This window comes from Periplaneta americana, chromosome 1 (genome assembly GCF_040183065.1).
Source record: "Periplaneta americana isolate PAMFEO1 chromosome 1, P.americana_PAMFEO1_priV1, whole genome shotgun sequence".
Lineage (NCBI taxonomy): Eukaryota > Metazoa > Arthropoda > Insecta > Blattodea > Blattidae > Periplaneta > Periplaneta americana.
In genome coordinates this window covers 73,356,405-73,371,567 of record NC_091117.1, presented here as the reverse complement: position 1 = coordinate 73,371,567, position 15,163 = coordinate 73,356,405, and the positions used below count along the sequence as shown (strand labels likewise).

Here is a 15,163-nt window from a genome sequence, read left to right as displayed (position 1 = left end):
TGTATAAGCTTACCATTAGCCCTCTGGAACTGGACGGCTGCTCTTTGGCACTCAAGTTGAGCCTTCTTTGCCACTTCAAGGGAATCATAGTAAGGCCGAGCACGTTCAATACAACTTCCTAATTTCTTGCTCAGTAATTTCAAACGTCTAGTTGATTCATTCAAGAGAAGTCTGAATGTTGTATTTGCTTCCTAGAAGTACAAGAAATATTATCAACATTCTCTGTATTATGTCTCTGTTAAAAAAAGGCACATCACAGCTATTAAACCACACATGGGTTGAGATACACTATTGCCACTGATTTGCCCGACTAATAAAGTCTTTCTCTTCCATACTACAGTAGAACCTCTATTATCCGTGGTAATGAAGGGGGTGGGCTGAACTGTTAATCGAAAAAATCGGATAATCCGTACCATGAAAGATTTTGTAATTTCCTTCATGGTCTTGTATTTAACACGCTAGATAGTGGATCAGAAGTCTACTAATTTAGGTAAGTCTGGTTGTCAACGACGGAATTTTAAGGGAAAGTGTCTGTCTGTGGAAAGATAGGAATAATTAAGGTCTCGTGTTGTAGATTTACATACTTTATACACTCCAATCTCGTATTCTGATGAGAGATGAGCCACAGTTTCTCTTAAATCACTCAATTTTTTAGGCCTACAATTTTTTTTCGATACTTAGCAAAACAAGATTTATTTTGACACACGTAGAAGAATTTTTATACAGAAGTTATACAATACGACAACTCGAACAGTAGACTATACTGTGTAATAAAGTCTTGTAATAACACTCTAGAAAAATAACGTGCTAATACAATGTATAGTAATATTTATGCAGAAAAAAAAAAAGAAGAAAGCGAGAGAAAGACAGACAGATAATCCAACAATCGGTTAATAGGGTGACAGATAATCGGGGTTCTACTGTACTAACTATCTTGCATCCTGAAAATATTCGAAAGAAGATTTAAAAAGTCTATAGTTAAACAGAGTAACAAAACATGTTTAACTTTCATAATGACCTTAATGATCTTACATTAAATCAATTTGATTGTTCACACTTACTAACAATGAGCAGACACGCTTTCATATTTCAATTTTACGAGTACATTTCACGAGCAGTAAAAATATACACTAAAAAGGAAACTGTTAATGAGCTCATGCCGAAACTTCCCCTGCACACACTATTAGATTTATAGTAGACAATAAAATATAAGAACATTATTTTCCGATATCTACTGTAAAGGCGTGAAAACATCGCTGGAATGTTGCTTTTAAGAAACAACAGAGCTTACTTTGGAGTAGACGAATTGTAATTTTCCATGAATCCTTATCGTGACATGTTAAGCAAGGACGTCTGCTGAATATGTTGTGCCAGGTGAGCGAGTACTATCAATTAATTTTTAGGCGATATTTTATTAATGTTTTAATTTCGTAATCGTACTGTCGGTAAGGGCTATTATATTTCTGTATCTGCCATGGAGATCAAATTGTGCGTAATGTGAGGGGGGATTTCAACATGTGCTCATTAATATTTCCCTTTTAAAACAGAATGAAATAATCTTCACATTTTGCACATGCATCAGAAGATATTTACATGATTCTCCTGCCTGTATTTCCAGAGTGCAAAGAGAACTCCCATTTGACCATTTCAACTACATGAGAAACTAAACATATTGTTAAGAAAAGAGTTTACAACTAGTAATCGTTCCTCCTTTAAGAAACAGGAACACTTTCTTATTGGTACAGTATAGCTGTCTGACCAAAAGAGATAAAAATTTAAAGTGAAATTATAACAAAAATAAAAATAATATTGCAAGGATAGCTAAATCCTGGGTGACATGGTTACCATGGTGCCTAAAAACTTTTACACGTGTCTGAGTTTTTATTGCATTCAAAATTTTTTAAGACTTTGATTCCTTATGTCACTATGACTAATACATTTTATTTATTTATTTTATTGGGTTATTTTACGGCGCTGTATCAACATCTAGGTTATTTAGCGTCTGAATGATATGAAGGTGATAATGCCGGTGAAATGAGTCCGGGGTCCAGCACCGAAAGTTACCCAGCATTTGCTCGTATTGGGCTGAGGGAAAACCCCGGAAAAAACCTCAACCAGGTAACTCGCCCCGATCGGGATTCGAACCCGGGCCACCTGGTTTCGCAGCCAGACGCGCTGACCGTTACTCCACAGGTGTGGACACTAATACATTATGTTAGCAAAAGGAGACTTTGTAGGAAGAAGTTCGAGTGTGTAATGTTTTTTATTCATTACTACAGCAGAAATTATATTTTTGAAACAATAATAAAAAAGGTTTACACTTGAAAATAGTGCCCAATAGGAACAGTCTGTAGCCTAAATGTATTTACATTTCTTGTTGTAAATGATCACACATTTCGTCTTCTAATTATGGACATAACCTTTTCAATAAACCAGTAATTTCTTTAAAAAGATAACATTTCTTCAATATGATGTGTTATTTCATTTATCAATTCATTTCATTTAATACAATTAAGAAGAAATCGTCTGATTTGTTACTAAAAATTACTAAATTTCATGTACATCATTCCGTGGAATATTGACTCTCAGATGCTGAATATGAACAAAATCCATCCAATAGTTAGGACAACATGCAATACATAAACAGGACGCATAACCATGAAACACCTTTTCCGATAATAAAACATGTATTTTCGTGAAAATCTCAAAATCGATTTTTTTCAGCAACACAATAACACCACAGTCTAGTATATACAGTCACGAAGCTTGAGTTGTGAGGGTGCTAGGAACAACAGAATGTGTCGGTACTATTTTGCATTGTCTGTAATGAGGCGATAGTAGCAATCCATCCTAGTCGTTAGCACCTATCTATGAATGCATATTTACTACGTATTGAGCTTTGTGACTGTATATACTAGACTGTGATAATACTTTCTCCAATAAGAAAGCAAAAGCGTATGAAAGACAACTCAATCATAAAGTAACAGATCAGCAAAATAAAATAAATTTTGACCTTCATAGAATTTTCTTCTAATACACTTTCCAGCAAGTTTAATGTTACCTAAAATGTTTCAATGAATAATAATTATTACTTTTTACTAGGTTTAGGTGAAGACAAGGAATTAATGAAATTGAGTAATGACAAATAATTACCATATGTTGGCTTGAGCATTTTTTCAGCATCACAATAATACCACAGTCTAGTATATAGTCACGAAGCTTGAGTTGTGAGGGTGCTAGGAACAACAGAATGTGTTGGTACTATTTCGCATTGTCTGTAATGAGGCGATAGTAGCGATCCATCCTAGTCGTTAGCACCTATCTATGAATGCATATTTACTACACATTGAGCTTTGTGACTGTATATACTAGACTGTGATAATACTTTCTCCAATAAGAAAGCAAAAGAGTATGAAAGACAACTCAATCATAAAGTAACACATCAGCACAATAAAACAAATTTTGATCTTCATAGAATTTTCTTCTAACACACTTTCCAGCAAGTTTAACGTTACCTAAAATGTTTCAATGAATAATAATTATTACTTTTTACTAGGTTTAGGTGAAGACAGGGAATTAATGAAATTGAGTAATGACAAATAATTACCATATGTTGGCATGAACATTATTAAAAAACACTCACATTTACTGAGAGAAATAATTGAAGTCACGTATCTATAATAATCCACATAAACCTGGACTTTTACTACAGGATGTAAAGATTGCATCAATAATAATTTAAATAAAGGCAGTAATGTAACTGGAAAAAAATGTTCACATAACTTATGGCCTTCAAGCATGTTTATGTTATCTTACTTCCTATTTGTTAAGCAAAGACTATTCCGTGCAATGAGTGAATGCGTCAAACAACTTGACTGTGAATGGTATGATGACTCATTCCAGTCGGGAAATACACCTTATTTACTACTGTGTAATAACTAACAGGTGTGAAGCAGTACCAGGATGTCAGAGATAAACATCCCACTCTTTCGAAGAAAAAAATCTGCATAGTAACACGACGTTATCTAAACAAGGAATATGAAGTATTCCCTGTTCAATATTTTTGTGTAAAATTACCTGGAATAGTAGAAATTACTCAATTATACATTCAAATATAGGCTACATAACTTTCTCTATTACTTTAATATTATGTAACGAACAACATTTCTTTTCAAAATTAGGAAAACTATGATTACCTTACAATTATTTTTATTTTAAGAAACAATTTTTTATCGGTATGCTTGAATGCAAGGAACCTAACCTAATTTGTAAGTTATAAAACAATTCTGAGGGCACCATTTTGTTTTATTGTTTCTGAATATGTCTCAATATCCATTTGAATATTAAACAAATATATTTATTTTCCAATTATGCATAGTATAAAGAGAAAGTACTGTGTTGTTCGCAGTTGTTGCAAAAAAAAATCTACTTCGAGATTTTCACGGAAATTACATTTTCAGCATTTCTGTTACCGGAAAAACTAATTTTGGAATGTTATTTTTATAAGTGATCAAATTCTCCTCAAATGTTCGATCGATATTTTCATATTTCTCGAACTGGCGGATCAAGGACATGTACAAACCACGCACAAGTCACAGAACTGAACCGTGAACTGAAGCACTGGTAATTCCAATTGCTCAGCTGACTTTAGTTTAGAACAGTGGTCGTCCGCACTCACTGAAATGGGTAAAGGGTATCCGGAGCAACATCAAATGCACCGTTGTGCAGCAGAAAGAGAGGGATAGAGCATACCCGCCAGCAGCTACGGTGCACCATAGTGCAGTCTCTTATCCGCAGGTAAGAGACGCTAGCCTGAGCGTGCTCTGTGCTGACGACCCCTGGTTTAGAAGAATGGTCCAGGATTGGGGGTAAGCAAACGTGGCAAATGCAGTCCATTGCTTGACCTTGATCTGCCACACAGTGTGCAATTTGCGAGATCTAGCTGGGCAAAAATCAATGTTCGACTTTCCGATTTTGGCACAAATGAGTATTAATTTGTGGTTTTGACTGCATAAAGAATGTTGGGATGCATCCCTTTTACAACTGTGTCAGCTATTTGTTACTTGTAGGTTAGTAAAAAATGCACTGCTGGGACCCTCCACTGCCAGTTCAGTCTTCGTGTAAAGTGCTCTTTGTAAGAATGTTTAATTGGTGGTTATTGTGTGATGAATTTGATTCACTGTGATTGAATCTATTAATCCAAATATGTTCTTTATGATAACATACATGTTTTTATTCTTCCTTTAATATTACTGTGTATCATAAAAGGTTTTTATGACGACTGCAAATATGCAACTTAAAAATAATTTTCAAGTTTTAACGAAACTTGTAGTATAGAGACTCACACCGACTCACAAAGAAACTTTAATCGTTATATCACAGTCTACAATATACATTCACGAAGCTTGAGTTTTGACGGTGCTAGAAACAATAGACTGCGCCAGTACTATTTTGCATTGTCTGTAATGAGGCGATATTAGCGATCCTAGTGGTGAGCAACTATCTAATGTTTGCATATTTACTACGTATTGAGCTTCGTGACTGTATATACTAGACTGTGGTTATATTCTATGTTATTTTCTGTAACAGCATCTTTTTTCTCTTTTGCGGAAACGTGTGAAAATGTACGCAATTAATTATTTTCTGTGCCGTGGTGTGCACGATTCCACTGAGAGTTCTTCTTATTGCTATGTGCTCTCTTTAATTATGCTTCTGTGGGTGTTATCCCTTGGTATATATATACAGAGTGAGTCATAAGCATGCTTGAAAAAGGCGTGAGCGTGCTCCTGGATCAAAAATAAGAACAATTCCTTATATGAAAATTTGACGGAAAATATTTATTGGAGAAATGGTCATACTTTTTGTTGTGTTACAAGTACATGTTTGAAAACATGTCATTTAACGTTGACAAAAGGTGCTCAATGTGACCCCCTCCATTGTTTACACATGCCTGAGCACGTGTACATGACTGGAGAATGTTGGCTCTCGCTTAACCGCTTATACAACAATGTGAGGGAAGCTAAAAATGGTCATTTATTTCAAGACGGTCCTAACAATCTAGCAGTCCTTTACATTTATTTCTATTTCTTTGTTAAATACGATAAAGTGACAAATTATACAGAAAATTTCAGATGGTCTTGAGATGTTAATATAACTGTAAATGTTACAGAAAAGAATATACTTTTCTGTTGATATCATTAAATGTAGGCTAGACTTCAGATTATTTTGTCACAAATAATTTAAAAGGCAAGCAGCATCGCAGAAGAGCCATCTGAAGTTACTTTTGTGACTAAAGAATTAGCTCCTTACTACATGCAGTGTCAGTTAGAATGTCTAGCTTTGCCATAATATAATACTAATTCCTCTTAATTGGTGAGTTTATATAGTACTATCGACTGTTTGACAAATAGGTAACATACTTGGAAATTAATTATGAATGATTCATATCTTTGACACAGTTATCTATGCATGTGAAGAGATACAAGTACTGGTACTGCATTATTTTAAGAATGGGTATAGTTTTCATTAGTTAATTATTTAAATACTTACATCTAACTCTATTTCTAATTTGTTTATTTCATCAGTCGCATTGTTCAATTTCTCCAACTCGATCTAAAAAGAAAACAAATAGGATATTAGTTTTCAGATATCAGATAATGTTACATACAGTTATATTACCAGTTGTTCTGTATGGTTGTGAAACTTGGACTCTCACTTTTAGAGAGGAACAGAGATTAAGGGTGTTTGAGAATAAGGTGCTTAGGAAAATATTTGGGGCTAAGAGGGATGAAGTTACAGGAGAATGGAGAAAGTTACACAACACAGAACTGCATGCATTGTATTCTTCACCTGACATAATTAGGAACATTAAATCCAGACGTTTGAGATGGGCAGGGCATGTAGCACGTATGGGCGAATCCAGAAATGCATATAGAGTGTTAGTTGGGAGGCCGGAGGGAAAAAGACCTTTAAGGAGGTCGAGACGTAGATGGGAAGATAATATTAAAATGAATTTGAGGGAGGTGGGATATGATGATAGAGAATGGATTAATTTTGCTCAGGATAGGGACCAATAGCGGGCTTATGTGAGGGCGGCAATGAACCTCCGGGTTCCTTAAAAGCCAGTAAGTAAGTAAGTAAGTAAGTAAGTTAATGTTACATAGAGAGACAATGCTATGTATTGGATTCCATAAAGCACTGTACATAAAATTTAGGGTTGCCAGACCAGGTTTTCAGATTGCAAATAAAGGACAGTTATAACATAGAACTGGAATATATCAGTCCCCTAACTGCCCATTGTGCAACTCAAACCAAGAAATGGATTCGGAACACCTCAAAATCTGTGCTTCAGTGGCTGACCATGATAATGTCTTTGAAAAATATTGGAGTGCAAGAGGTCAAATGACTTTATTGTCAAACGCCTGGCATTAGAAAACAACAACAAAGAACAACAACAACATTTAACTCGAGGAACTTCTAAGAGAAAGATCTATAAGTGCCATCTCAGAGCATATTAGCACATTAAAGCACAGTATAAAGAAAAAATATCTTTGTATTACACCATTAAAGTTGTTATATTACTAACCATTACTTTATTTGTATTAATAAAGTTTAGAAAGGGCATTAATGATGCAGATTGGGAAAAGGTAACTGCAAAGATTGTGTTTATGCAAACTAGTGAATATTGCTCTATTTTTCTAAATGCAACATGTCCTCTCCATTTTATGCAGACGAGAAATACTAATTTTGGTTTCAAACATTTTATGCGTCTTCATACATGCAAGACACAATTCAATAATAATATTACTGTACCAATCATGCACAGATATTGCTTGGGAATGAGATTATTTTAAATGAAAGAAGTAGGTAGAGGTTTAAATTTCTTTGCTTTATTGTCACGTTTCTAAAGATACTGATGTTAATAAAAAAAAATGACCATTTCTTATCATAAGTCTACATCACGATATGCGTGCAAACAGCAAAGGAAAAGAACAAAAGAAAGATACGAGAAAGACCTGTTGGTTGTCTATGACATAATGTCCGTAAATATGGGATTTCTGGTGTCCTGTATGGATTTGAAAAGGGACAAGATTTTCAGGCCTCAAATATGATACACTGGCAACCCTAGTACAATTACAATTTATATAGGTTACTGTTCATCAACAAATGACTTACATTACTGACATTATATCGAAACCTCCCCTCAAACTGCACTAATAGATCTCTGCAGATTCTTCCCCCTTCCTTTAATGCAGGTCTGTCTACTATGTTCCAGATGCACTGGTTGAACTCTGTACCAGCTCATCAACTCTGTATTCTTCGCTATGAAACACTGTTCTGTTAATGGAGCCAAGTCAAAATTCTCTGGTGACAAAGATAACATATCTTCTGCAAACCAAAGCCTCGCGAGAGCAAATAACATAATTGACTGTTTCTGTATCTTCTTGCAGAATCTTCAGTTCAGGTTTTCTTCGACCAGAATCATAATGTTGAGATATCAGCCTAGCTGAGATCCAGTGCACATGAGAGTTAAACAGTTTACTTACTTACTTACTAGCTTTTACGGAACCCGGAGGTTCTTTGCCGCCCTCACATAAGCCCGCCATTGGTTCCTATCCTGAGCAAGATTAATCCATTGTTAAACAGTTTACTACTAACTGTAAAGTAAAAAAATTTAAATTTCAATGAAAGATTATCAAATAACTGAATAATTGTCATGAGTAGATAGCACTTACTCAGCTAAGAAACAAACTATCTGTCCATTGTGGATGTTACATAACAGTGTAGACATTCATGTTGGGTGTCAAGTCAACTACTCTCCCAAAGTATCTGCGTTGTTTCTTAATGCAACATTCCAAGTAAGTTTTCAGAACTTTACACTTAGTATGGAAGCTATTTTTTTTTATATATATTCATCTACATGCTGTGGAGATATGTGTGCTCAGTTTTGAAGGAAGTTTCGACATTAGCTCAAAGACAGTTCCTTTGTTAGTTAAAAATTCCTAAAAATAGATCTGTATGCTCAAAGACAAGTAGGGGAAGCTGTTGTTCCTAGGAACAAGTTGTACCTGGGGACATTTGGTTTATTTCAAGATTATGTGGTGGAATTTTTATTTTTGCAGTTTACCACTCTAATTTCATCATTCAGCTGTTTACATATTTACTAGATCTCTGATGGGCAGGACATGTAGCACGTATGGGCGAATCCAGAAATGCATATAGAGTGTTAGTTGGGAGGCCGGAGGGAAAAAGACCTTTGGGGAGGCCGAGACGTAGGTGGGAAGATAATATTAAAATGGATTTGAGGGAGGTGGGATATGATGGTAGAGACTGGATTAATCTTGCTCAGGATAGGGACCAATGGCGGGCTTATGTGAGGGTGGCAATGAACCTCCAGGTTCCTTAAAAGCCAGTAAGTACTAAGTACTAGATCTCTCATTAGATAACTGATAGCAATTGTCAGCATATATCACAGATGTAATTTTAACAACTAGGCCTATGCACTACAATTAATTTATTCAACATATGTTTTTCGAACTATTTTTTAATTGTTTTTAATTGTATTTTAACTATTTTATCTAATATTTAAAACATATCTATTGTGCATAATATTGTATATTTCTGGTTTTTCCATATTGAACAATGATGTGCAAATGCCTCCTAAATCACATATGGATTCTGACATGCTACTAAAAAATTCACCAGATTTTCTAGTCTTCATCGCAGTGATATAATTCATGCATGTTGTAACTTATGTAGTTTCATAATGTGTTCCTGTTATGTTCATATGAGAACTGATGATGCCATAAGGTGAAAGCACTCGTCATTAAAAAAAATAAAATAGGTTATATTTACACTCAATGATATAATTCATTATGTAAAAGTGATAAGTGTAGACTGAACAGTAACCTATAATTAATATAATATTCTTGTACACTTTCATTCTTTATTGGGTTTGAATATATTATTTTTAAAAGCTTTGAAATTTTACTGTCAATTGAAATACAACAGAGGGACAGATGATTCTTTATTAGATTTCCTATCGATATGAATAAAAATCACGATTCTACTCACAATAGTTACCGACTAAGAGGGTGTTAAACATTTAGGAAAAAACAATTTCTTTCTGAGAAAACCACGGACTTTCCACCAATATGGTATTACACTTTTTGTTAAATACAACAAGAGCTATTTGCTCTGAAAATCTGCAGGGTTATTTCACTTCCACCCTGCAGACTAGTGTTTTATTAAACTACAAATGACTGGCATCAATATGTTAACCCTATGTGCAGGACCTATTAAGAGATGGGCCGAAAACTTTTTGTAGACTGTAGCAGTTCTTTTAGGACTAGGGTAGCTCAGTCTGCTAAGGCACTTGCCTGCCAATCTGGGGTTGCGCTCGGGGGTGGGGTCGATTCTCACTTGGACTGATTACCTGGTTGGGTTTTTTCCGATGTTTTCCCCAACCATAGGGCAAATGTCAGATAATCTATGGTAAATGCTCGGCCTCATCTTGCCAAATATCTCGCTATCACCAATTCTATCGATACCAAATAACCTAGTAGCTGATACAGCGTCAATAAATAACCAACTTAAAAAAATTGACTGTATGTAACATATTAGCATGTGGATGATGATGATGATGATGACGACGACGACGACGACGACCTATCTATCTATAAAAGGTCAACAGAATTACGAACCAGAAATAAGAAAGATCCGACAGTTTTATACTGGTACCAGTAATGTAAAAAGCCAATAATTTAGAACTGAAAGCTGATATCATTGGAAGATAAAACAGTAATATTGCTTCTGTCATAGCGAATTTACGATTTCCTGAGAGTGCATGCTAAACCCTTTTGATGAGCCTACCCAACCCATCTATAATTTTTCTAGTTACTCTAACTGTACTATAAATTACAGCATAATAAAAAGTTGTTCTAACTTCTACAGAATAATTTACAATAGGCCTAATCTACATACCAGTATGTTACTGAACATATAATAAATTTTGGTAGTGGAGAAAATTCCAATGGGGATGATGGAGGTGGGAAAGAAATCGAGGTCAGTAGGCCTTCCCTTAAATAGGCTACATCACTGCCCTTTTTGCAGGCTCCATTCAGCATAGGCCTATTATTGTATTTTATATTCAGTAACAAAGATAAGCACAAATTCTGTATCAGTATACATTTACTGTTTCGTGTGTTTGTATGCAGCTGGAAAGATCTGACATTTAAATAAGTGGATTTAAAAATCATACTTTCACTTTTAGGCTGCAGGTAGTACCGGTAATATCTTTACTGAACAATCCTTGACCTTTCGAAATTCATCGGGCTGTCATTACATCGACCTTTAATGGAGTTCAAAGGTTAAAGTTTGGTAATACAAGCTATGAAGTATGATTTAATTTAAAAAAAACTTGATGAATCATGAGATGAAAGGGTCCAAATTTGTCATAAAACTCTTGAATAAATTTAAATTGATATCAGACATCATTAAGACGGTTTTAATGATCTTGGCTACCAAATCACTTGTGAAGACGAAAAAGAACTCAATGAAAAAAAAAACTTAAATTTAACAGAATAATGGGGTCCCGTAATTGGATATTGAAACCTACTTTGGTATTACAGAAACACGCGCGTTAGAATTTACAAAACATTGGCCAGACCTACATTATGCTATGGCAGTGAGGCATGGACAATTCGTAGTATAATTAGATATAGGCCTAGAGATTAACTTCGGCAGAAATGAAATATATGAAACGTACCTTACATTAGGATAAAAAAAAAAAAAGGACCACACAAGAAATTGTGACATTTTGAAAGAACTACAGATTGAACCAATCGTAGATCACCTACAAATTACAATTAGGCTATTATTATTATTATTATTATTATTATTATTATTTCTTTGGGACGCCCCCTGAAAAGATGGACGGAGACCGTAACAGGCCACTAGGCCTAATACCTGCAAGGACGACGACGACGACGATGATGATTATTATTATTATTATTATTATTATTATTATTATTATTATTATTATTATTATTATTATTATTATTGCGGAAAAAACACCGTGCAAACTTCGAGTAGGTTATTTTTTTACAGTTACAAATTAAATTTAAAATTAGTGAAGAGCATGACATGATATTGATGCGTAGCTAGGCCTAGGCCTAAATGAAAAATATACTATTATATTGTATTCCCATAAACAATTGCACATCTACCAATATTAAAAACAACAATATTTTTTTTTATTCCAACATTATAAACAGTCTTTATCATTACTAAAATCGTGCATAAATATGCCACATTACTGTACCTGTGCCGTAAAATATTGCCATGCCAACTAAAACGTTATGACTTCTATTATGACTGTATAACTTGTGGCGTAAAGTTAATAAAGAAACGATTTGCCATGTAATAACATTTGATACATCATTTTTATCAGAGCAATCTCTTTCTTCATAGACCGTGATATCGAACTACCCATCATTATGAATCTGATGTTGTTTTTTTATTACAAATTTTTTTATAATAATGTCGTACAAATAAATAACGTATAAAACATGTTTACAATGTTAAACAGTTATTGCACTGGACAAAATTTGGAAACTCGCTTCGATTGTTCCCTAAATATTGACTCGTGCAATAAAGTAGGCTATATAGCTTTATAAACTTGTTTCATAATAACTATTATCTTACAGGCAGGTTAAATTTATTTTATTAATTCATTCCACATCTATTTATATTACGCTCATTAGTACGACTATTAATTTAGCTTAATTTGAGGGATAGATAATAAAGGTAACCTTCCGCATGACTATGACAAACTCATAGCATTGAACATTCAGAAATTATAAGCTTGCTACTTACTTGTATGAACTTTTGATCAATAAATCAAACGTGGTAACACAATAGTAAAGAAATGAACCTACAATTTCGTTTATTCAAATGCATTCATGAAAGGTATTGTTGCTGTTTAGTCAACTGTCCGAAGACAATTGTCTGAACCTCTCAACAAGGCACCACCTATGAGGCAACTAGACCAGGAGCTAATGGGGTAGGGTGGCCAATTCCTTTCCCATTGTATAAAATATTATATACCAGTAATTAAACTACGTCACCCTTATACTGGTTAAAACTGAGGTAGGCTATGTCCGAATTTTACTGATTATTACCACCAAATAATAAGCAGTAACATGAGGTGCTGCCAAGTAGTCAAAAGAAGAACAGCAATGGCAAAGGAAGCTTTTAATAGAAAAAGGAGCATCTTCTGCGGATCTCTGGAGAAAGAACTAAGGAAGAGACTAGTGAAGTGCTTTGTGTGGAGTGTAGCATTGTATGGGGCAGAAACATGGACATTACGACGAAGTGAAGAGAAGCGACTGGAAGCATTTGAAATGTGGATATGGAGAAGGATGGAGTGTGTGAAATGGACTGACAGAATAAGAAACGAAGCTGTGTTGGAAACAGTGGGTGAAGAAAGAATGACGCTGAAACTGATCAGAAACAGGGAAGAAATTGGCTGGGTCACTGGTTGAGAAAAAATTGTCATCTGAAGAATGCACTGGAAGAAATGGTGAACGGGAGACGAGTTCGGGGCAGTAGAAGATGTCAGATAATAGACGACATTAAGATATGGGCCTATGGATCATAATTATGAGACAAAGAGGAAGGCAGAAAATAGGAAAGACTGGAGAATGCTGGGTATTTTTAATTAGGTCTATTTTGATCTAAAGTCACATTTTCGTTTGAAATGCCCTCACTTAAGTAGGCTATTAATTATTACTGGTTGTAGTAAAATGCTTTGCGGAAAATTTTCATGTTTTTCAGATTCTAGGGCTACATTTCTTTTACAATTCCTTTGACGTTCATAATAAAGTAGGCTAGTCATTTTTGGGATTCAGAATGTTAGGTTAAGTTTGAACATTACGAAAGATGAAGGCATTGAGTGAAACTAGCGCTGAGTTTGTTCCGATGATTTCGGAAGGGAAAAATCTGTCAGCATCATTCTTCTAGAATGAACACCAGCTAGTTCTTACTTCGTCTACTAATAAAACAAATTTCGCAAACAACTGTGTAATAAACCTAGATTTGTAGGTGTCAATCGGTAGTCATTAAGGTTATGAAAATATTATCCTCTTAATGTTAAAAACAACCACATTCACTAAAGGCATGGGAGAAACCAGAACCAGCGCGTAGTGACTCACATAATTAACTTATTTACTGAAAATCTCTTCAAAAACACTTCACTCACAATTTATTATTGCCCATCTTCCAAAGTTTGTCATTACACCTGCATGACATTACAGACGTAAGTTAATGCGCACATTGTACATAAGATGTTTACGACTGTCTATTAATCTTGGAATATTTTCAAGTCACTTGTTCCCCCGAATGGTTTTCTGTTGAACACATAACATGTAAATTAACCACAATAACAATGGCTGTAAGTAGTATTTACTTCACAATTCAAAACAACGTATTCAACTACAGGTTATGTCTTCTGCATTATAACAATAAACACCATATTTGTATTATACAATGATTGTTACCTGTATTCTAGGGTCCAAATCTGCATCTCCACTTTCATCTGGGGCACTGCAGGGATGCTCCATGACCTTTTGCGGAGATGGACTCTTCCCAAACTTCTACCAGCCCAAAGCACACTTGCACCAGCCTCAGCCATAAGAAGGAATCGTACTAAAGCGCGCAGTTACGCCGAAGAATACGAACTAATTCATCCTCTAGCTTGACGCATAATTATACACCCACATACAGTGATGACTCGTTTCGTTTGAGTAAGGTTTCAGCTGTACAAGGTCATTTTATTATCAGGCTTCCGTATTCCCATTCTTATGGTAGGAATCATCTTCTTTATTTCGATTAAACGCAACAGTCGAACAGTTGACAGTCGAAAGTGTCGATTCGAGTTGTAGGCGCGGTACAATACGCGAGTGCGCGGTGTACAAACGACCACTAACGAGGGCATTGACAGTCCACCCACAATAATATGATATCACTACTATATTTTACACCTGATGCAGAACTTACAGTCTAAAATGAGGTCAAACGGAGGTTTATATTGACATCATCATATATGAATATGTAAATTAAGTGTTAATTTCTAGTTTCGATACTTATTCTGCCTGTGTTTCTT

General features: G+C 34.9%; 1 protein-coding gene across 1 annotated transcript in view; it reads right to left on the bottom strand.

The window, feature by feature from the left end:
* LOC138696676 (SH3 domain-binding protein 5 homolog) overlaps positions 1-14,884 on the bottom strand; it is a 52,762-nt gene extending 37,878 nt beyond the window's left edge. The window contains exons 1-3 of the mRNA XM_069821961.1: positions 14,559-14,884; positions 6,550-6,612; positions 14-191 (exon numbers count right to left, since the gene is read on the bottom strand). Coding sequence (XP_069678062.1) covers positions 14-191; positions 6,550-6,612; positions 14,559-14,621 — 304 coding nt within the window. The 5' untranslated portion in view covers positions 14,622-14,884. The remainder of the gene's footprint in view (positions 1-13; positions 192-6,549; positions 6,613-14,558) is intronic.
* Between the last annotated feature and the right edge of the window lie 279 nt (positions 14,885-15,163).